The sequence below is a fragment of the Microtus oregoni genome, unplaced genomic scaffold (assembly GCF_018167655.1).
Source record: "Microtus oregoni isolate MIOR12 unplaced genomic scaffold, Mior012 000026F_ref0000081, whole genome shotgun sequence".
Lineage (NCBI taxonomy): Eukaryota > Metazoa > Chordata > Mammalia > Rodentia > Cricetidae > Microtus > Microtus oregoni.
In genome coordinates, this window is record NW_024543085.1 from 10,319,508 (window position 1) to 10,344,960 (window position 25,453).

General features: G+C 37.1%; 1 protein-coding gene across 1 annotated transcript in view; it reads right to left on the reverse strand.

Moving 5' to 3' along the window:
- The window catches only part of Tmem168 (transmembrane protein 168), a 30,363-nt gene extending 6,318 nt beyond the window's left edge, over positions 1-24,045 (reverse strand). The window contains 5 exon segments of the mRNA XM_041675650.1: positions 4,138-4,412; positions 7,504-7,646; positions 16,404-16,451; positions 16,453-17,654; positions 23,791-24,045. Coding sequence (XP_041531584.1) covers positions 4,138-4,412; positions 7,504-7,646; positions 16,404-16,451; positions 16,453-17,532 — 1,546 coding nt within the window. The 5' untranslated portion in view covers positions 17,533-17,654; positions 23,791-24,045.
- Positions 24,046-25,453: the final 1,408 nt, after the last annotated feature.

Sequence of the window (25,453 nt, forward strand, 5' to 3'; positions counted from 1 at the left end):
ATTTGAGAGACACAGAGAAACCCTGTCACGAAAAGCCAAAAAAAAAAAAAAACAATTTTATGAGGGAATGTTTAGATCATGAGGACAAGCACAACACAGAAGGTTATCTACAGAAATTATTGTGGTAGGGATTACTGGGTATTTAGAAATCTGTTTCCTTTCCAAGCAGAAAAATACTTTTTTCTATTTTCCAAAATTTTTAGGTAGAGCAACAGTAGATGACAAAAGGGCTGTGGACACAGATGACACTGGAGAGGCCTGGAAAGCTAAACTCACAGCATTCTTCAAGGAAAGGAGATGTTTAATGTGTCCTGGAGTGCTGAGAATGGATGCAATTTACAGCCTGGTGATCTTCTGCTGCCAAAGGACCCAGGCTCCGCCCAGATCATCTAGAATTTATGTTTTACTTTCTGTAGTCCCTTTCCTCCTAAAACGTGGAACATTATTTCTAGACCATAAAACTCATCCCTGTGAGTGATATTATTTGAACTTTCCAACAGCCTAATTGACTTCCATGTTATTTTAGGAGCAGGCCAAATCCTGACTCCATGGGGATTTTTACTTCACTCATTTTCCCTAGATGTACACTGCAAATATATATTACTCTCACTGGTTAACAAAGAGTTGGCCGGCTGATGGCTGGGCAGGATTTGGGGGGCAGAGAGAATGCTGGGAAGAAGGGCAGAGGTATAAGGAGATGCCATGAGATGCAGAAAGGTGCAGGATGGGCAGTAAGCAGATGAGGTAAATGAGCCTCAGGCAGCACACAGATGAATAGGAATGGGTTATTTTTTCTAAAATTTAAGTTATAATAAGTAGCTAAAAATAAGCCTACAGCTATTAGCTGAGATTTCTTAATTAATAAGAAGTTTCCATGTGGTTATTTGGGAGCTGGAGATTAGGACAGAAAAGTCCCACTATACTTTAACTATATCATTGTTAAATATTACAATTCATAATAACAACAAAATTAATTTATGAAGTAGCAACAAAGATAATCTTATGGTGGGGGGGATCACCACAACACGAGGAACTGTATTAAAGGGTGGCAACATTACGAAGACTGAGAACCACTGCCCTAAAGCAAGGAGACAAAATTATCTGTTTTAATACTAAAACTCCAAAAATCTACAAAGACTGCATATTCTAAGTAGTGTGTGTTAACGTAAGGAACAAAGGCATAGTGAGATTCTCTTTCCCAAAGTAGCATTGTCGTAAACTTGATGTTAATTTGTTAACCCAAGTAAAATCTCGTGTTAATGGGTCATACTTCAAGGCTGCCAAGGAGATAGGTATTAAATTATCAGAGTTTAAAGCTCCTTGTCATTTGATTTGGAACAAATTAGAGCATTTTCCACAGGGCAGGCGTGTTCTACTCAATTTCAAGGCAAAATCAGTGTTGCAAGATTTGAGTCAGGCAGGTCTGAAGAGCATTCATGGCCCCGGCTCAACCTGACTACTTTCAAATGAGGCAGGCTGCCCAAGCCAGGGCCCCATGGCAGTTTGTATCCATGAACTATAAGACAGGGTAGTGTCATACTATACTATGGGATACCTACCATCCATTCTCCTTTGTAATTTACTTTCTTATTTTGTATAATAAACTCTATAACCGTTACAAAATCACAAAACTTTTTGGCTAACAAAGAAATTTCATAATGGCCAATTTACTGATAGTATATTTCAAAGACTATAAAGATATTACTCTAGAATGTTACATCTAGATATTTATAAAAATTATAATTTTATCTTAAAATTAAGTTTACATAAATTGTTCCTAAGTCTTCATGAAACTTAATACCAAATTTAGATACTATCTATTATTATCTTTTTTTTCCAGAAAAGAGGAAGATGATATAAGTATTAGTAAGCTGAATGAGTAGGATTTATCTTTTAAAAAGGCTTGCTATAAATTTCAAAATAAGAAGAAAATATAAAGATTCTGAAAAACATTTATATTAGGTATAATTCCTTAATGGAAGTATACATACAAGAGTTAGGCCAAAAATTATTTTCGGAACTAGCTGAGTGCTAGGCTGTAGACCTGCAGTCCCAGGCTCCACTTAGGAGGCAGTAAGGAGGAGTGCTTGAGTCCAGGTGTTAAAGACAAGCCTGAGCAACACAGAAAAATCCCATTCCTAATACTGTCTAGTAATATTTTTAAATTACAGGGATATGTGAATATCTAATAAAATTATACCCCTTTCCACACAGGGCTTGCAAAGTTTATAAATATTATATTTACAAAAATCAGTCCTTCCTTTAGTGAGGTTTTATTCTATAAAGTGTTTTTAATGGACTAGAATTTTTCTATAGGTGCTCTGAGTTAAAATACACAGATGTCTATTCCTTCCCTCGAATCAAGGTAGTCATGAAGACTCTTTTCTGGATTGCCATTCAAGAGCTGTAGGTTAGGGAAATGAATTTATAAGCTATGTTCATGGAGTTTCTTGTATTCCCTTTTATATATCCTGCTCTTCTTGAAAATGTGTGATCCACGCTAACAACTCTGTTTAACCAGAGCACGCTCGTCTGGAGTCAGGTGCCTGCTGATGGTGGGAACGTGGAACAGTGGGAAAATGTCTCAGGGGTCTGGCAGACCTGGGCTGATCACAGGAAGTTACATGCTGCCTCCAGCTTCCACTGTATCCTCTGGAAGGCACAGAGGTGGTCAGAGGACTTCATATGAAAATCAAATCTAATATTGTTTACCAAATACTAAGCATAGTAACTGATATTTAAAATATGCCCAATATTTGCTTTATTCCCAAAACAAACATTGCATTATTTCATATTAAATTGCAAAAAAATGAAGTTTTAAAAAAGCTGCTTTTATTTCTGATAAAGCCTCAGTTACAAGTCAGGCATGAAATTGGTGGGTTCAAGCTGGCTTAAAACCATCGGCTATGTGAGGCTGTTAGCTTCTGCAGTTTAACTGCAGCTCTGTCAATACCAGGCTTAGTTTCTCTGACCGGAGTGTAGGTATGACTGACTTTTCATCTATGAAACAAGGCTTCTGACAAAAACAACTTAAAAGACACTGGGGCTTATTCGGCTCACAGGTCCAGAGGCATCCGTGCTCATGCAGGCGTGCGGCAGTGCAGAGCCTCTCATCCATGGCAGTGGAGAAGCGGGGTGGGGTGGGGTGACCTGGGACAGATGGCTTCCTCTCTCCCATATTTACTTCACTCAGCCCTGCAGACCATTGCATCGCACACCTATATTCAGGGAAGTTCTCCCCAGTTCCAGGAATAATTCTATCTGGAAATGCCAGAGAGCATACCCAGAAGTCTGCTTTACTAGTCTCCTGGTTACCATTAAATCAAAACAATTGGCAATAAATATCGAGCATCACAACATTTACACTTATATTTTATGACAACTCCATTACTGTCTTCATCTGAATTTAAAACTAGGCCAGATATAATTAAATCTATATGGATTATTTTCAAGCTAAAATAGGAAAATTACCTTACTTTTTCATAATATATTCCATGATTTTCTTTAACGTAGGCATTACTTAAGGCTTTTCCCACCAGGTTCCAAGTTCTTTTATGTCCTGGGCACATACTAATCCACAAAATAAAGCCTAAAACTAAAAATCTTTACTACAGTTAGGAAGACTTACAAATCTTCGTACTACTATAAGAGCTCACTTCTCTGGAACTTCTCTTGGGGAAAAACTGTTTTCTTTTCCTATATGCAAGTAAACTTAAGCTTTTCCCTTTCAGGACTCTAAAAAGTATAAATGCATCAACAATCTAAACTAACGCTAAAGAGTTTAAGGCTTACAATGAAACTGCTCATTCCCTACTTTCCCTTGTTTTATGGACGTGTTTACAACACTTAAAGACTTAAAGTTAAGTTCATCAGCTTCTAAAAAACACTATTGGTATGGAATGATTCTGAAAACATTTTAAAAGGAGACTGATCATAACTCTCAAATCAAACACATATTTTCCTCTCTAAATACTATAAGATTTTCAAATCCTTGTTACAGTTTACTAAAATGAAATAGGTAATCTCAAAGAAATCAAAAGTAATCATATAGCCTTGGTCATCTGTGAAGCAGGGATCTGGGAACTTTATTGCCTCTGTGTGATTGTACAACAGTGAAGCTGACAAAGGGGAACTTACCTGCTAGTGCCCACTCTCCTGAGCCATGGGTGTGCCCGCTGTAATACAAAACATATGTATCGTGTCTAGGTCCATCGACTGTCCGAAGTTCAAGGAAGGCTTTCAGTTTGGAATGTAGAGTATCAAACGACAGTCCACTTGTGGAATAGTCACATCCATAGGTCTCAATCATATGATACGCAAAAAATCTTTGGATGGCATTGAGCATGCCCGTAGACCTCAAATTTAACTCTTGCACATGCTCTGGTGGGAGCAGTGTTGGCTGACCATCAGGACTGCAAAAGGAGAGGGAAAAATTATCCTGATTATTCTGGTTTTAGAAAGTATTAATTATTCTATGTTACATTCTCATTTGCCATCTATAATTGATTACCTAAAAACCATAATCAGGCAGGCTAACTAAATGGCAACTTTCTCTTCTATAGCTCCTTTCAAGCTAACAATTAAGTTTAGAAAATCCAAAACCCAGTTTCTAAAACTTGTATTTCTTCTCAGTAAAAGAGTAAAGGCTGAAACAGTATCTCATGAAATATATAGCACTATTCTTTGTCCCTATCCTTATTTTCTTATAAGTAAACAATATTGAATAATAACATTTAAAAGCAAGATTGTACTAAATATTTCAAGAACACCCAAGTAGGAACTAAAAGGAAAGATCATTGTATTGTTGAGAAAATTAAACTCACATGTAAAACATGGGAAGCAAGAATGTGATTATATATTTAATTTCTGTGGTGTAAAACAGGATCATTGTAATGTGTTCAAAATCTACTAACTTAAGGTACAGTTTAAAAACAGAAGAAATCATCTGTTAACAAATATGACTTTAAAGTAGTTATTAAGACTTAACACTGACTGAAGACTTTGACCTGATTCTGGAACAAACGGTACCCTGAGGAACACACTAAACTATGTTTTATAGCTACCAGAAATGAAAACTTTTAATGTTAAGGAACAAAATTCATCACTACTCTCCTCTCCAAAATGAAATTTCTATCAGAAAATGGAAAAACTATAAATTTCACTTCTTGTACTATCAATCCTATCCCAGTAATTCTTCAGTGTTTATTAAAATAAAATCTTTTGCATATTTCTGACTTTTAACAGTAACCAGGGCAAAAATTAACTGTCCAAATTACTATTTCCAAAAATTCTTTCTGTCATGCCTTCCTTTCTGAGACTTTCCTGAAACACATGCATTTCTTAAGAGTCCCTTTTAGTTCCAGTAAGCCTTTGATAAAAATGCACTATTAAAAATTTAGGCCGAGCTCCAGGAGACCAGTCCAAGAGAGGACGGGGCAACTACATGAGCAAGGGAGGTCAAAATCATGACAAGGAGACCCACAGAGACAGCTGACCCAAACTTGTGGGAGAATAATAGGAATAGAAGAAGGAGAAGAACTCCAGCTCAAAGGCAGAGAAAAAAATATTCAAAAGAAAAAATCATAGAAGAAAACTTTCCCAACCTAAAGAAAAATATCTCTATGAAGGTACAAGAAGCTTACGAAACACCAAATAGACTGGACAAAAACAAAAGTCCCCTTGCCATATAATAATCAAAACGCAAAGCATATAGAACAAAGAATATTAAGAGCTGAAAAAGAAAAAGGTCAAGTAACATACGAAGGTAGACCCATCAGAATTACACCCAACTCCTCAATCGAAACCATGAATTCCAGAAGGTGGGCAGATGTGCTGCAGACACTAAGAGACTGGATGGATGCAAGCCCAGACTACAACACCCAGCAATGCTGTCAATCACCATCGATGGAGAAAATAAGATGTTCCATGACAAAACCAGATTTAAACAATACATATCCACAAACCTAGGCCTACAGAAAGTACTAGAAGAAAAACACCAACCCAAGGAACCCATCTGCATGCACAAAAACATAGGCAACAGATAACCTTACACCAACAAAACCCAAAGAAGGGAAACACACAACCACTATTACCAAACAATAACCCCAGTAGAACAGACGATGAGAGCAACAATAAATAAATAGGACCTCCTGAAACTGATAAGCCTGTAAAGCAAAGGACACAGTCAATAAGACAAAAAGGCAGCTTACTAAATGCAAAAAGATCATCACCAACCTCACATCAGACAAAGGATTGATCTTCAAAATATATAACATTACTAAAGCTTAAATCATACATCAAACCCCACACACTAATAGTAGGAGACTTCAACACTCCACTCTCGACAACAGACAGAAACCAGACAGAAACTTAACAGTGAAATAAGAGAACAGATATCACAACTCAAATGGACTTAACAGACATCTATAGAACAGTCCACCCACACACAAAAGAATATATCTTCTCAGCACCTTATGGAACCTTCTCTAAAATTGAGGGCATACTCGGTAACAAAGCAAACCTCCACAGATGCAAAAAAATTGGAGTAATCCCCTGTATCTTATAGGATCACCATGATTTAAAGTTAGAATTTAACAACAACACTAATTGCAAAAAGCCTACAAACTCATGGAAATTGAACAGTGAACTACTGAACCATTCCTGGGTCAAGGAAGAAATAAAGACAGACATTAAAAACATACTAAAATTCAACAAAAATCAAGGCACAATGTACCCAAACCTATGGGACACTGTGAAAGCAGTGCTAAGAGGAAAGTTCATAGCACTAAGTGCTAACATAAAGGAAGTGGGGAAAGCTCACGCTAGTGGCTTAACAGCCCACCTGAAAGCTCTAGAACAAAAAGACGCAAACTCACCCAGGAGGAGTAGAAGACAGGAAATAATCAAATTGAGGGCTGAAATCAATAAAATAGAAACACAGAAAACAATACAAAGAATCAATGAGACAAAGAGCTGGTTCTTTGAGAAAATCAACGACATGCACAAACACGTATCCAAAGTAATCAAAAGGCAGAGAGAGAACATCAAAATTAGTAAAATCAGAAATGAATGGGGAATATAACACTGAGGAAATCCAGAGAATCATTACGACATACTCAAAAATCTGTACTCCACAAAATTAGAAACATAAAAGAAATTGACAATTTTCTGGATAGATACCATAAACCAAAATTAAATGAAGACCAGGTGAACAATTTAAATAAACCTATAACCTGCAAGGAAACAGAAGCTGTCATCAAAAGATCCTCCTTTTAAGGAAGGGCCTTTCTTTTAAAAGCTCATCCAGATTTCCTGATCCTAGCTAAAAAACAGCTAAACATATCTATCAAAATATATTTAATCCTGAAAATAACACTATCACTTAAGTTTTATACACAAGGATGAAGTGCAAGAGCACTACATTTTGGAAGTAAAGGTGGGGAAAAATAATCTAAGAAAACTTTAACAGCCAAGTTGTTACTAAAGTCCAGCATACCACCATACCTGCAAAAGTTGGTAGGGATCACAATCGCATAGCCAACAGAGGTTCCTCCTAAACAGTTACCAAGTTCATGGAAGAGCCCATGAGCCAGGGACTCCAGTGGCAAAACAATAAGAAACATGCTCAAGAAGATTCCATTTGTGGGCTAAAAAAGGTAAAACAAAACAATGTTTATATAGTTTGTGTATATTTACATACATATGTATTGACTCAGTTTTTACCACTACATTCAAAGACACAAATAACTGGTAATCTGAAAACAATAAGAAAATGAACACATTTGTAGACCTGGATAAATTACTGGAGAAAAGAATCTTAAACAGATCTCTAAGTCTTTTGGAAGTTGTAGCAAAACACGGCACATATTTTTAAAAATTTGTTAAATAACATTCCATTCAAACTTAAAACAAAAATATAACAACTCTGATGTGAAAGAGTACAAAACAAAAACCATCTCTTCATGTTCAAGCAACATATGCATCTTTTTTTCCAAATACTACTACTACTACTTTATCAAAGAGTATGCTTGAGAAAGGACTCACTATCCCCATTCCATGTGGAGCCCATAGAATCCACAAACTATGAGAATAAAACCTAAAGGAAAATCAATAGCTTAAGGCTAAAAGATGAATTTCATTTTTACATAATAGTTTACCTTTTAAAAACCCCAAACTCAAGTTGTCTAAATTGAAGATCACAACGGAAAAAAAAATATGTACATTTAAATACCTTTAAAGCAGCACATAAAAGACAGAAAAATTTTAAAAAGCCATGTTTAAATATTAACTGAAACTAAAAAGCAGGAAAAACAAGTGCTCATTTAAGTTGAAATAAAATATAAAGATGATAATTAATCCCACACTGTTGCTTTTTAATATTGGCACTATATCAGATTCTTGCATTGCTACTGCATAAGTAATGGCCTATATACAGGAGCAAATGTCAACATTAAGGAGTGGTTCCTCTGGTCAAAAGTAGAAAATTTACCCATAATGAAAGAACAGATATACTGTCCAATTTGGTACATTCTCAATTATATAAAATATAGCAAGTTATAATTATTTAGTATAAAGACTCGATTTATGAATACTGAAAAATATAAAAATGTGTAAGTGATTAAAATCACTTCAAGTAGTCTTTTTTAATATTGCCACATTTTGTATTATATATATATATATATATATGTATGTATACACACACACATATATCTAAAGTCACAAATATTGGGGTTAGGCAGATGGCTTAACAGTTAAGAGCACTTATTCTTGTAGAGGAACCTATTTCGATTCACAGCACCCATTCAGCAGCTCACAATAGTCTATAACTCCAGTTTCAGGGGATCTGATGCCTTCATCTGTCTTCTGCAGGTACCAGACACACATGTGGTACACAAACATGCAAGCAGACAAAACATAAATAAATCTTTAAAAATGTTTTTTCATCATGAATATGTATTTGTGTGTATACACAGGTCTATTCTTTACTAAAAGATGTGATATATAACATTTCTGTAAGGCCATTAATTTGTATATAATTTACATTCCCATTTGCCAGCTTAATGGTATCTAAAACCCTTTCAGTGTAAATATGCTACACCTTACATAACTGATATATAACTTATAGATATTTCTTATGTAATGCTTGTCACATAATTTCAAAAGACCTTATGTTTGTGTTTACTGAAACGTTTATGCTTGTTGAATTAAAAACAACTAAATGGAAGATTCAACTTTTTACATTTTTTAGTTTATGTATACCTGTATCTGCGTGTGTATATGTGAACTTGTGTGTGCAATTACATATACTGTATGTAAAAGGCAAGGAGAATGAGTCAAATCCCTAGAAGGCGAAGTTAGAGGAGGAACTAGAGTTTGTGAGACATTATATTTATTATGTGGATGTTGGGACCAGAACTCTGGTCTTCATGGTTGCATAGTAACCATTTTTAATAGCTATGTCATATCTCTCCAGCCTCCAACAAAACACATTAAGTCATCAGAAGTAAAAGAATAGAAATCTAGAGAACTTTTAAAAAATCTAAGTGTTTAAATATTACTTAAGAGATCTTGTTGTATAGTGATATTTCATTTGTATTTTAATAAATAAAACTTGTCTGAAAGTCAGAGAGTAAAACAGCCCCACTTGTCAGCCTTCCAGACCAGGCAGTGGTGACACACACCTTTAATCCCAGCAGTCATACTAGTTTTCCATAGAAACTGGCCAGTAGTGGTGCATGCCTTTAATCCCAGGAGTAGAGAGAAATATAAGACAGGAAGAAACAGCTCTCACACACAGTCTATCATTCTGAGATTCCTGGAGGCAGGAATGCCATTTTGGACAGAGGAAGAGGTAAGAGCCAGTGACTGTTTTGCTTTTCTAACCTTCAGATTGAACCCCAATTTCAGTCTTTGGGTTTTTAGTAATCATGCTACACTGATATATAGTCATCAAAGTCTTAATAGAAGTATTAAAATCTTGGAGCTGGAGAGATGGCTCAGTGGCTAAGAACACTGGTTGCTTCTCCAGAGGTCCAGATTTCAATTCCCAGAAACCACATGGAGGCTCAAAACTATCCATAATGAGATCTTGTGCCCTCTTCTGGCCTGTGGGCATACATGCAGACAGAACACTATATACATAATAAATAAATAAATCTTTTCTAAAAGAGAGAAGTGTTAGAAATCTATACTGCCACTGTGTACTTTCAAAAAAGACAAAAACCACAAAAAATTAAAGTCACAACCCTTATAAGTTTAAAAACAGTTATAAAAATGAACTCAGGCAAATCTACTAACTTACGCTTTGCTATAATCAACAAAAGAGATGGGAGTAAGTAAATTCTATGGTCCTGCCAAGTCTAAAAGCATATGAAACTGTACAATGGTCAATTACAGAGTGCAGGCTGTGAGTGGAGGCTTCGTAGAAGCCAAGCATCCTAATCTCTCAAGAGCATGTCTGACCTGCAAAGAAGAACAGCAATAAGAGAAATATATTGTGAGGACTCAATATATTTTATACATGCATAGTACAGAGTGGAGCCGACACACAGGGAACAGTTTGGAAATGCTAGGTCTTGTTAAAATGTAAAGGATAAGCTCGTAGTTTTTTTATTGCTTAGTGGTGTTTTGTTTTTTTTTTAAAATTTTTGTCTTTGTTTTTTGAAACAGGGTCTCTAGATGTAGTTTTAGCTTGACTTTAACTTATTATTTGGGTAAGCTGGTATTGAACTCTCAGAGATCCACCTGCCTCTGCCGCCCGAGTTTGAAAACTAACAGCATGCACCATGACATGGTCCTCATTTAAAGGCTGGAAATCCAGATGAAGAAGAAAAGACAGTTATGCACAATGTAACAATATTTCATTCAACTATGGACCATATGCACCATTTGTGTGCATGTGAACAACTTATCCATTCACGGTCCCATAAAATAACAAAGGAACTGAAAATGTCCTACTGTCTAGTAACATTGTATGATACACTGATGCATTGTTGTGCAACATGTAACCAAGTCTGCATTGTCAGGCATATAATCAATAATAACTGACTATTAGTGGCTCACATATTTACTACCTGTATTTCCTCCATATTAAAAAGTATGCTGCAAAGTTTACCCAGCAACAAGCCCACATTCTGTGCCCGCTGACTGCATCCTCAGCCCAGATGGAGTGATTGAAATATAATCTAGATTTCTGAAAGTATACGCTATGGCATTCATGATGCACTGCTCAGGATTTATCTGTTAGAAAATGTACCACATCCATACTTCAGAAGAAAATACTCTTCAGACCATTGTTTTTGGTGGGAAAAGAGCATGTACTTCTCTGAAGGATTTCAATGTTTCCCCAAAGAATGCTCTGGAAATTTAACTCTCAATATAACAATCTTAGGAAATGGAGTCTAATGGGAAGTTTATTGGGCATAAGGACACAAAACTGAAATAACCTTCACAAATGAAATAATGATTATTCTATAAGGATCCAAAGCAGTGAAACATGCCCTTTACCTACATTCATCCACCATCCATTTATCCGTCTGTCTGTCCGTCTCCCTATCTATGTATCCATCTATCTCAACTTTCACTATTGAAATTGAGCTTCCCAACCTTCATACTATGAAAACATGAATGTCATTTCTTTATAAATTTTCTACTCCATATTACTGTCACAGCAACACACAATGTACTAGGCCATCACATTTTATAGTGTTCTGGGAAAAGTGATAACATTTTAGCTTCGAGCTAAAATAATGCTCCCCTTTGTAACCTAGACTAAATGGCTCTAAACTGGGGCAAACAAATGAAACAAAACAAAACAAAAAATGTGAATATTGTGTATTTGTAATACAGCAGCAGTCTGCAAAGCTCCCTGGTGCCTGTGCCAAATGAAGGAAAGGCTGGTCCTTCCATCTTGCTAGAAGTGAACCCATGCTACATTAATACAGCTCATCTCTTCTTTGAATGTGAGGCTGACATTAAAACTTCTATCATACCAGGGATTGTCCCTCTTTCACATACAGTGAAATTAACTGTATAATGACTTTTCTGGTTTGCCTTAAAAGGGCTTCTACAAAAGCAGCACCAAATCTCCACGGAATCTTCAAATTACAATGGTTAGCAAGGAAGGGCATATAAGAGTGAAAGATTTCAGAGAGAATGTCTAATTATAAAAAAAAAAATGCCATGAAGTATGCTTGTAAGTGGGATGTGGTCTCTCTTTAGCCTTCTGTTGAATTGCCAATTCCCTTCAAAGTAACACAAGCTATACTACGATGCTGTGCCTTTCTAGTTGACTTATTTAAAGGAAAAGTTTAAAAGACAGAGGCAAATGGCAAGCAGTGAACATAATACAATCTATGGGAAAGAACGGCTGTAGTGGTGCACTTTAAAGGCAGAATGAGATTATGAGTAAGCCACAACAGAAGTTAACGTGAAATTCCAGCTCTTTAGTGAAAGTAACTGTGAATGGAACTATTGAATCATTCTGACAATATTACAGTAGAAGAACTAACAAGAAGTAAAGCTACTTTAAAAACTTCACTTTTGTGAAGATTTCTTAGCTATGACATAAAATTTGATAAAAGAAAAATAATCATGGGCTATGCCATATCTATTTTCATCTGTCCTGACTATGACTGACAAACTAGACTATTTAAGTTTCTGTAATTTCTTGTCTTTCCTTGTCATGTTCGGTCTGTACCCACTCAATGAGTAGGAAAGCTTTCCAGTTGAAATTAGCTCAAAGAAAAGTTAATGAGACACAAAAAAAGAAGTTTAACATTCGGTATCATTCTTATAGAAATGTGTGTGTGTGTGTGTGTGTGAGAGAGAGAGAGAGAGAGAGAGAGAGAGAGAGAGAGAGAAATTAGGAACACTAGAAATTTTAGGTAAAAATATTTCTGTTTAGTAATATATTAAAATATAATTTAAAGAATTTGAGATAGCTGAGAATGAACTTGAATTGGTAATGTCATTCTCTCCAATATAGACTTAGCCAACAAAGACCTCTACTGTTTCCATTTTACTATATAATTTCTGATTCTAAATCACTTGAAATCATTGGAAATTGGATAGATCCAGTAGAAGCCTCCCAAATTATATTTCATATGAATGTTACATTTGCTTTTCTGCAAAAGTCCAAGGAGAGATCACACACAGACGTCATGGGTGTATGAGCTGGGGAGGAGGGTAGCAGGACCAATGAGGGTTAGAGGAAACCATTTCATAAGCAGATGAATACAGAAGAGCTGCTCTGTAATGTTTTCCCTCTGAGTATACGCATTTACATTTCACACAACACTGGGTAGAATAAAGATTCTGAAAGCTTTCTATGCCAATTAAAAGAAAATTGAGCTGAAAAGTCTAATTTCCCACAAGGAACAGTTCCAACATCATTGACAACAGTTATCAAGTAGCATATAAATATAAATACATTCAGGTGGATTTACATTAGTTTTGAACAGCTAAATTAATAAACCACTTAACAGGTATATTGCTGATCAGGACTGCCTCAAGACTTTAGCAAAGCATTATCTTAGGCTCTTCCTTATATTACTGAATTCCAGTCTCCAGAACTTTATTTAACAAACTCCACAAGACTCAGATACATAGGTGTTAGGAACAAGGCTTGGCAAACTTTTTCTATAGTTAATAGTTTAAGCTTCGGAAGCAGGTAATAGGATTTTTATTGAAACTACTGAACTATGTCATCTACGATGACAAAAATCAAGGACCAGAAGTTCTAAAATATATTCCTACATTTAGGAACAGGTCTTGAATATACAAAGCCAAAAAATAAACAAATAAGAAGAAACCACTAAGGGGCTGCAGTTAAGAGTGCTTACTGCTCTTGCAGAAAATCAAAATTCAGTTCCTGGCACCCATGTCAGGCGGCTCACAACAGCTGCAAATCCAGCTCCAAGAAATCTAACACCCCTCTGTGGCACCTACACACATACACAATTTCTTAAATGAGGAAATACACATTTTAATATATCTTAATATTGATAGAATTAGACAGAAAATCATCAATGATATAGATACAAGAACAAAATCACTACCCAGCTCGCCTTAGCTCAACAGTACTGGAATCTTTTTCAGATTATTTTCAAATGAAGACAGACTAAAACACTCCAGGTCATAAACAGGTCTTCATCTCAACACTAAAATCATAAAATTTTGTCCTCCAACCATAAAGAGAAATCATAAATTAAAAAAAAAGACTAATGTTGGGAAATTCACAAATATTAGGATTTTAAACAATAAAAATATAAATAACTCACAGGTCAAAGAAAAAATTACAAGAAAAATTAGAAAATACCTTGAAAGACAGTATAACTCTATCAGAAAGACAGACACAGATCAAAATAAAAAAAAATAGGTCATGTGGGAAATCTCATATTCACATTTAATTGTGGTAGACATATATGCAAAGGCAATTCAGTTAGGCAAATGTCAGTCTCCAGTCTTCAGGAAGCAATTGGATATTCGTAAACTAAACAAAATTAAGGTCTTTATACTATAAACAAGAAATTAAAAAGAAGCATAGATCAAATGTGAAGGATTAATTGGTAAAGCCTCAGGAATAAAATAAAGGAGAAAAAACTTCAAAGACCTAAAATTGAACAGATTCTTGAATAAAATACTAAATACACAGTCCATAAGAATTGATAACCTGATTTTATAAAGATAAAAGTGTTTATTCATCAAAAAGTATCAATAAGAAAGTTAAAACGTAAGCCAGAGTGAAAAGAACATTTCTAAATCCTTAATCTTTTAATAAAAGACTTGTACCAAATACACAAAGACCTCTTAAACTTAAGACAAATAACCCAACTCAAAACTGGGTGCAAAATGTGATTTATTTAAATATACCCATTAAATGAAATAGATCTTCATTGGGGATCTGTAAATTTACAGATCAGATGAGATACTATTTGCAGGCTAACTTGAGGGATTTTGTCATGCAGGTCAACCTTAGGAAACACTGCCATCGAAAGTTAAACCTGGAGACTGATTCTCCTAACATTACCTTTCTGAAAGATCCCTAAGAAAGTTTTTGTGTTCTCCCATTGGTGTGCACACTTTACTTGCAGACCACCGGTATATGCAAAGCAGAAAAATCTACTGACCAAGAAAGTATCTGGTTAACAGAACTGCATGACCTCGAAAGGCATCATGAATGAATGAGGCTGACTTGGCAATAAAAAAGGTAGTAAAGACTGGGAAAGTGGCCAACAGAGTGAGGAGGGGAAGAGAAAGGAAAATTCTTGCTAGAGTTCTGACATCATTATAGTTCTGAAAGTCCCTCACTCTGGCAAGTGGGCAAGCTACCCTAAGAAAACATCCAAGATGTTTTCACCACTTATTGACTCCCTCACAGGCTCCTTGAAGCCCACACTGAATAGAAGCACCATGCCCAGGCAAGCGCTTATATCTAATGCCCTTTAACACTCACAACTGTAAATCAAGCAGCAACAACAAACTGCTGCAAAGCAACTGAACCAAGAAGAGTTGCTCTTGTATGCCCACCTCCCAGCCTGAGGTAGAAATTATACAGTGTTTCACATCATGAACAGTTTATAATCAAACTCTTTTTCATGTTAGGTTCTCCCTCCGTTTTTAATGGCATAGGTGCCTCGAGCTCTACAGCATTAGCACCGTGTCTAGCTGAACGTCAATAAATACTCAGAAGAAAAGACAGACTCATGACTAATGTAGACAAAAGAGCTGAGGAGATGGGGAACCCGTGGAAAAAGTCAGGTGTGGTGGCACATGTCTACAACCCTAGTACTGGGAAGACAGAGACAGGAGGGTCCCTGGAATTGTTGGCCAGCTAGAATAGCCAGATCAGTGAAAGACCCTTTCCAGGAGGGGGAAAGAAAAGGAGAAGGAAAAAGAAAAGGTGAAAGTGACTGAGCAAACATATGACCACATGCATGCACATAGGCACACACATGCATGCGCATAGACACACACACATAAATCACACAGATATAACTTTAAAAATTACTACAAACACAAACTCTTAAATACATAGTTTGAATGTCCATAAGCATATTTTTATAAAACATTTTTTTGACAACAAATACACCATAAAATCTATTTTTCTCTTGTCTAGAATTCAGATTCTCTAATCTTTATTTCAGAAGTTGATATGGTACTACACATATAATTTCTTTTCAAATAAAATCTTAAGAAAAAAAGCTATGCCATAAATATGCTATACATAAGCCACAGAAAGCAGGTACGGGTTTAGGCTAGTACCAGTAACTCTGACTATCTCTTTAAAGTATAATCTTCAGTATGTCTTTAAGTATAATCTAAGAATGTCTTTAAGAATAATCTCCTATTGGCATTAACACAAGAAAATAAACAAAGAACAACAACAAAACACAAGATCTTACCTGCCAGGAGACTGCTCCCAAAATTGCTGTTGCAAGAAGACTAAAAAAAAACTAACTGCTCTGAAATTAAGCAAAAATGACGCATCCCTTTGGATGCCATGATTCTATCAAGGCTATTGTTATCTGCCCTGTGATTGATATATACTTTATGGCAGTCATTTAGTTTGGTATGAAATCCCCAAAGAGTTAAAAGAAAAATGATATGGCAAATCATCCAAAAAATTCCAAAAATGGAAAAGCCTGGTATCACAAAATACCAGAGATGAGTGTCTCTGAGTTTAAATGCTGAAAGAATGAAGAACATAAGCTCAATCATTCCAATGAAGACCACCGAAAGTCTCCTGCAAATTCTTCCACGGTACAGAAAAGGTTTCCACCTTTCAGTTACTGAAAGTCCACTAAAATAAATGTCAAGGAAAGGATCAGTTATTAAGCAAATAAAAAAGCACGCAAAAGCAATTGGATTCTGGGGAGTTTCCAATGAAGAGAAAAATAGCAATACTGAGAAAAGTATTAAGTTTGGAATAGCTAGAAAAGACTTCATTCTCAGATCTATAATGAGCATGGCCAAAGCCACGACAAGCAAAATAACACTCAGAGACTTCTCCACCAGCATAGTTGTGCTGGCGATGGCAAACCCAACAAGTTCCAGAAACTCTACTGTGGTGAGTAAAGTGGGTCGATGGCGGACATAGCCAGAAATTCTCTCCACCAAAGCACACAATATCCTTAATACTATAGACGTCAGCAGCAGGTATTTGGTGGACTCTTCTTTCACATCATTTTTAAAGGATGAATTATCAAGAAAACATAGAAGGCCAAGCAAAAATCCAAACCAGAGATTGGAGAGACTTAAACTTGCCGCTTCCATTGAAAAGTAATAGTAGAGTATGCTGGCAATCCCGAGAACAAAGAGGCCAAGAATAAAAATCACCAAAATTAAAGAATTGGCTGTTTTTTCCCATCTAACATAAAGACCTAAACAGATAGCCACTAGTAAGTTGATCCTGGCTAAATAGCCAAGATACCGCACGGAGGAATGCATGTTCACTTCTCTGTTTGCTTCTTCCAGCCTTGTCATTGCTAGATAGAGACAATGACTGAAGCAGTAACGCAGTGATTTACACATGTAATCTGGCAATGCAGGGCTTTCCCACACGTCACAAAATTCACTTCTTGTACTTCATTCAACAAATCACATGTGGTGGTAGCTCCTATGCCAACATTTTCTCTGGTTTGCTTTATAGTGACCTAAGGAGAAGAAAAAATATTTCAGTTAATTTCATACATTATTTTGTGTCATCTTCTTTATACTAGATAAATGCCCCCCATTTTGTTTTTTCTGAGATCTAATCTGAAAACACTAGTACACAGAGATGTCAACCACTACTGCTGTCTTAATCTCCTACATCTCTTTACAAGACAGCTCTAAAAATACTATAAAATTTTAGTCTTTATATGGTTCAGCTAATAAACTTAGCTAAAAGTAAAATTTAACTCTATTAAAGTTGCTCAGTCCCTAAAGCTGTGCCCTTATTCTAGTACTTTTGCTCCTACCAAAATAAAAATAAATTACTTGGATTATCACTTATTATTCAAATCTAAATACTATCTATGTAGTAAATCAATTGCTAAACTTATTACTCAAAACCCATATACCAGAATACTTACCAAGTCATGGTAAAGAAAATAGAGAACTTCAAGTCTACTTTTTCAAAACGTCACTACACTACAGCAATTATTTGTTAGGACCCAAATAACTATTTCAAACTTAAGGGCTTCCATAAGTTTCACTTAAAATACAATAATAGCTAAAATATAAATATATATATATATATATATAATTAAGCAAATGAGATAAGCTCAATTATGAAGATTTACATGAGTTCAGTTTCCGAGATTCATAATGCCGAGAGAAACAACTCCTACAAGTTATCCTCTGATACATGCACACACATTGACCACACAAACACACACATACAAATACATATAAAAAAGAATTACTACTGAACTATCCACTAGGTAGCTTTTCAATGTTTTCCAGTGTACTGTAAGAACTGGACTATTGCAATAGCTTATGGTCATACAATACTTAAAATATTCAGAAAACAAATAGTTCACGGTCTGGGGTGGGTATCAGTACTATGGGACTTTCCTAAAATGTACAAGGTATTAGGCTTGAATTGCAGCAACAAGCACACACGCATCCTAAGAGGGGTACACTAAAAGATACACTCAAACAGAACCATGAGATAACTTAGAATTAACTCCCAAGAAGCATTTGGACGGAGCAAAATGTTTTTGGAACAATCTTAGGACCACTAGCATATTTCAAATGCCATTACTTTTTCTACTTTTTTTTAGGTTCAAAAACATATTTTTATTTCAAATTATTAGGTATTCAAACCAACTTTCCTCTATAATGTATTCATGTAAACACTTCTTACTATGTAAAATTAATGAAAATGTTTTTTGTATATTGTGGATTTTTAAATTATTAAGGAACTGATAAAATCTAGACTGCAAAAAAGTTTTATAAAATATAACTCTTATATACTATACCACACACATGGGGGAGAGGAAGGGAAGGGGGAAGAGAAGGTAGGGAGAAAAAGACTCAAAATATTGATGGTATAATATGGGGTAAGTATAAGTACTACTAGAGAGAGAAAACTTCACACACTGTGCTAAAAAGGTACCACTCTACAACCATGAGACACCTCTTCTGTGTTTCCTAGTTAATACTCTTCTATTTTTGGTTCTTAGGCTAGCTTTAACGGTGGAGTCATCTCTCCAGCCCTGGTCAATAATCTTTCTCACTCTGTGACTATTCAAACCTCTTTGTTCTCAACTCTCAACACCTACATCTTGAAGTGAGATTGCCCTCTACATGCTGTGACTACCATTGGTTAATAAAGAAACTGTCTTGGGCCTGCGCAGAGCAGAATAGAGGTACATAAGGAAAACTAAACTGAATACTGGAAGAAAGAAGGTGACGTTAGAGAGAAGCCATGTAGCCCCACCAGAGACAGACGCCCAAACTTTACCTGGTAAGCCATAGCCTCATGGTGATACATAGATTAACAGAAATGGGTTAAATTAACATGTAAAAGTCACCATAAACACTCCCAAAAATTACTTCACCCAATAAACAGCAGAAAGCAATTTGTAGAGAACTACACCCAAATTCCCAAATATTGATTATAAATGTTTCTTTACATAAATGTAAAGGGGGGATATGCTATAGAGATATGCATTGGTATGGATCTTGTTCTATTCATACAAATTTTAGGTCAATTTTGTTATATGTATATTTCTGCTCTGATTAAGGTATTCTGCTTGTGCAGCTCATTTAAAAATGTAATGCATAATTAAGAAATACAGATTAATACATAATCATCTATAATAGTCAATCGTGTCATGTTAATTAGGTTTTCTAGATATACAGAGATATACTTCAGTTAGTTAGGTACTCTTCAAACCTTTCAGAGACTTCCATTTAAAATGTTTTAAGAACTTAGGACTTTTTTTAATTGATTTTTATTAAGGTCTACATTTCTCGCTGCTCCCCTCCCTGCCTCTCCCATGCCCTTCAACCCTCTCCCAAGATCGTCATGCTCCCAATTTACTCAGGAGATCTTGTCTTTTTCTACTTCCCATGTAGATTAGATATCTGTATGTCTCTCTTCAGGTCCTCATTGTTGTCTAGGATCTCTGGGATTGTGATTTGTGAGTTGGTTTTCTTTGTTTTATGTTTAAAAACTATTTATGAGTACATATGATAATTGTCTCTCTGTGTCTGGGTTACCTCATTCAAAATGATGTTTTCTAGCTTCATCCACTTGCCTACAAATTTCAAGATGTCATTGTTTTTTTCTGCTGTGTAGTACTTCACTGTGTAAATGGAACAGAGAAAAAGGTACTCCACATTTTCCTTATCCATTCTTTGGTTGAGGGGCATTTAAGTTGTTTCCAGTTTCTGGCTATGACAAACAATGCTGCTATTGAACATAGTTGAGCACATGTCCTTGTGGTATGGTTGAGCATCCTTTGAATATATACCCAAAAGTGGTATTACTGGGTCTTGAAAAAGGTTGTTTCCTAATTTTCTGAGAAACCACCACACTGATATCCAAGAGGTGTACCAGTTTGCATTCCCATCAGCAATGCAGGAGTGTTCCTTTACCCCACAACCTCTCCAGCATAAGTTGTCATCACTGTTTTTGATACTGGCCATTCTTACAGGTGTAAGATGGAATCTCAGAGTGTTGGAAGTTGCTTACAATGCACTTTTTGTTTACTTAGGTAATATATCTTTCTGGAGTCTTTGATGGAGTTGAAGAATACATAGTTATAATTATAGTTTTCCTTAGTTATGCTAAATGATAAAGTAGTTATAAATATTATAATTGTAATTCTTGCTTGATACCTTCCTTGTTACATGCAATTTTACTATGTTAAAAGTTAAAACCTTCCTTTTTATTTAAACAAAAGGGGAGGTGATGTGGTATTCCCCTCTGTATGCTGTGACTACCATTGGTTAATAAAGAAACTGTCTTGGGCCTGCACAAAGGAGAATAGAGGTAGGCAGAGAAAACCAAACTGAATGCTGGGAGAAAGAAGGTGGAGTTAGAGAGAAGCCATGTAGCCTCACAGGAGACAGATACCCAAGCTTTACCTGGAAAGCCACAGCCTGGTGGGGATACACAGATTAATAGAAATTGAATGGGTTAAATTAAGATGTAAAAGTTAGCCAATAAAAAGCTAGATAGAGCTAATGAGCCAAGCGGTGATTTAATTAATACAGTTTCTGTGTGGATATTTCAGGAGTCTGAGTGGCTGGGAAATGAACAAGTGGCCAAGCAGCCTCCTACAACAACATCTCACTGGACTTTTACTACACTACTGCTTCCTACAAGGTCATCAAATGAGAACTTAAGTTTCAAATAAATCCACCTCTATCTGTATATCCTTATGCCAGTCAAAACGAGAACCTCTCCTTTGTGAAATTCCTGCCATAGAATTTCATTTTCTCCAAACTCTCACTTATCCTTTATTCATTAGTACTAAAGCATTTGTAGGTCAGCTTTTTAAAAACTACTACACAAGGGGGTAAAGAGGAAAAAGTAATCTTTGTTCTCCCCATCTCTTCTGCCATATTCAATTCAATTTTCTTCCTTCTTGACAGTTACGTTTGGATGTTTAATACACTCATTTCAAAACACTGAACAGTATAATTCTCTCAGTGTAACTGCTCTGCCAACTTCTGGAATGATTAGCAAATTCCTGAATACAATAAAACCTTTGCAAGATCCTGCACATTTTGTTTAAAACCTTGAAAGTGTTGAGTACTACCATCTGAAAACCTCCTTTCCTTGGCTTCTAAAGTCTAAGGATCCAAATTTTCTTCCTAAGTCAGTGGTTTCTCCTTGGTTGTCATTTAAGCTCTTCATTTTCAACCCATCTTTTGGATACTAAAATCCCAACCCTAGGCTTTGAGCAATCTCAATTACTTCCGTATCTTAATTATATAGTTAAATCAAAGACAATATGGCTGCATCACAGAATATTATATAATCACGTTTTTATGGCACTTATTATTAAAAGTCTTTGCCCTTTTTGACTTTCTTTAAATGATAGCCGGAACTAGAAATTAAAACAAATTTAAAAAAAAAAACAGCAATAAATACTTTTCAGTTGAGCTGCCTTTCCTATTGATTTCATGGAATATTCCAGAAGCAAATAAAAACAAAACACAATGGAGTCAATTTGTAAGTCACTGCTAAAGTTCATTTTTAAGAATTCTCAAGCTCAGGATATAGCTCAGGAAGCAGGTTTGTTAATTGGGAGGCCTGGGTTTGAACCCCAACCTTCAATCTTGTATACTACTTTCACCTCATTTCACACTTCCTCTCCCACTATTTAATCTTCAGGGGCTCTTGATTCTTCTTTCTCCTTAGCATCTCTCTCACACTTCTTTTACTTCTTATCCCCAAAATCACCACCTCAATTTTGGCCACCATGCTCTCATGCTTGAATGTCTTCCTTCTTTGGTTTTCAATCTACTCTTGCCCTTCTTATAGAAAGTGTGTTTTTTGTTTGACTTGGGTTTTGGTTTTACGAGAAAGGGTTTCTCTGTGTAACAACCCAGGCTGTCCTGGAACTCAATTTGTAGACCAGGCTGGCCTTGAACTCACAGAGAACCCCAGACTCCCACTGGGATCATAGACATTCACTTCCATGACCCAGCTAGAAAGCGTGTTTTTAGAACCAAATTTTACCATGTTACTACACTATGTAAAATTCTCTAATGGCTTTTTATCCCTCATAGTACTGTAGTCTAGACTCCTTCAGTGACTTTGAAAAGTACTCTACATAGGGTAAGAATAATGTTCCCACACCCTCTTACTGCTCTTCCTCTTACGTTGTATTCCAAACAAATGACATTTCGATTATGAACGAAATAAATACCCATGCCCTCTCTGGACACAATTCTTTTTCCTCCTCCTAGTACTAACTGCCTTCATCTGTCAAACTCTTCAGGTCTGGGCTTAAATAATTTTCTTAGAAGAATCACCTCTCACTAATCAGATGGTTCCTGCATGTCCTCTGAAATAGAAAAAATAAAAATTTGTTTAATGTCTGCATTCCTCACTAGGTCACAAGGTGTCCGGTGAGATTCGACTTCCACAATGCACGCTCAGTGATTACAAGTCTGCAATCAAGTTACATTCAATTTGTATATATAAATAAAAAGGACTAATACAGAAATCACTACTTAACTAATGCGGATAAAATCAAGTTTACTAATACGCCACGACTAATTTCAGCTTTACTCCTGCCTTCACTTAATAATTCCCTACAGTTCTTCCAAAACACAAAGTGCCCTCCTGGTGCCCTCTCTAAGGCACCGGGCTTCAAGACACATTGTATCCCTTGCATGAACTTTCAGTGGAAATCTATTTCCGTGCCATCAAGAGGAAGTATCAAAACCTGAAAGAACCACGCTGAGGAGTCAGGGTTGGAGAACTACGATCTTGCTTTTCTGAGTTCCTGCCAACAACTCTTCAGACCGACCTCTTAACCAGAAGAAAGGCAGCTCAGAGTCTAACTTCCTCCCTTCTGAGCAGTAAAGAGTAACTTGGCTCCTTAGGCCTCGACCGAGCGAGACGGGGAGAGATGGGGCCGGGACGCTGGCCCTTTGCCCCTCGGCTCCGAGAGACGACACAACGCGTGGCCCGGGTGGGGTGACGAGGGACACCCAGGGTCACTCTCCCTGACGACCGCCTGCTCACAGCGCTCCCCCCCCGGAGGTCGGCGGGGCGGGGCCTGGCCGGGGCGGCGGGGCCCGGGGCGGCGCCCAAGCCCTGGCTCCGAAGCCACTTACCTGACCGACCCTCGCTCCGTCCGCGGCGAAGCTTGCAAAGCAAAAGGGCGTAGGGGTCTGACTGCGAATCGGCACCCGGCGGGGGTCAGCGGTGGGGGACGAGAGACCGAGACCGCCCTCACTCGCGCTGCACGGCCTCGGGAGAAACTTTCTCGGGGACGAGCGCGACCGCCATGTTGCCGCCGACGACTCCGGGCGGTACGGATCGCCGCCAGGGTCAAGCCGCGTCGCGCGCTTCCTTTCCCTGGCCCGGCCTCCCAGCGGCTCTCCACGCCCCGCCGCGAGCCTCAGCCAGGCAGGTGCGCCCAGAGCTGCACGGAAGCTAGCGGCCCCATCCTGGGTCCTGCTTTACCTACCATCGGGTGTTAGCAGCAAGAGTAGGAAACTAGAAGACCACCGGAGAACAGGCCCCTAAAGCCGCTAGGTCACCGCCTGGAGTGGACCGAGAGTGGACCAGCTTGGGTGGGACAGTTGCAAGTTGACTGCAAATATATACAGAAGGCGTTGCTGCTCTTTCATATAGATGGTATAATTTATGGCTTTGCATATGATAACCAACCTGCCTTTAAAATTAAGCCCGCCCCGTTGATCCACATCCTGAACATCTTTGTTCTACAGTCCTATCTCTCCCAGGCTCTGAAGGACTTTCAAACACTGATGATTTTAATTTGCACTCTGATGTCCTTGAATTCACATGGTCGACCTGTTGGGAGCCACATTTCACACACAGTTGCTGTCGTGACGGGTAATCTTAGGGGTTGAAATCTGCTTACAATTTTGGTCTGTCCTTCTATAAAATGGTAACAAAACCTTCCTCACAAGATTGTAAACATTCAGGGAAACAATGTGTTCATATAATGAGTTTTTTTTTTCTTTTCTTGTTTTTTCGAGACAAGGTTTCTTTGTAGTTTTGGTGACTGTCCTGGAACTAGCTCTTGTAGACCACGTTGGAGTTTTTAAAAAATATGTCCAAAACCTGTAAGAGCACCTTGTTAGGAGGGCTTTATTTAAAACAATGGCCATAAAGTACAGTGACCAGTACAATTCCATCTTGAAGTGGAAGGGGAGATAATGGTTTCTAATCAAAATCCAGACTGTAAAAGTGGGAATTTAAAGATGAGAAGCAGAGTATAGGAAGGCGTGGGTGGATAGAGAATCCCAAAAAGAAAACGGCGTTAGGGAACAACTCAGTGACTAAGGTCTACAGCATTCTTGATGAAAGAGCAAGGGTTACCTAGAAGATGGGAAGATGAGAAAGAATACTCTAGCGAAACTGGCTACAAAGCATTCTTGGCTAAAAACTAGATTTTACAAGGGAATGCACAGTTGGCCCTGAAGACCAGGTTCTGAATGAAGCACGGATAAAGCTGGGCCAAGCAAAAAAGCACGAAGCCTCCTTTCCTTTCCGAAAGCTCCTCCTTTCTGCCTGCCTTCTGTTTCCTTGCAGCTCTCAGTGAGGTCAAACCATTTCAAAGCCCCAGCCTTCTCAAAGGTAAACAAATACTGATAACATCTAGCCTACACATTCTTCTAAGGATTTAGGGAGGATGTACGCTTTAAAAAATACCTTACAACCTTTAGAAGGCTTAGCCTTTCAGATAAAGCTCAAAATCCTTAAATAGGGCATGTGGGTGTTATCTGAGCGGTAGAGTGCTTGCCTTGC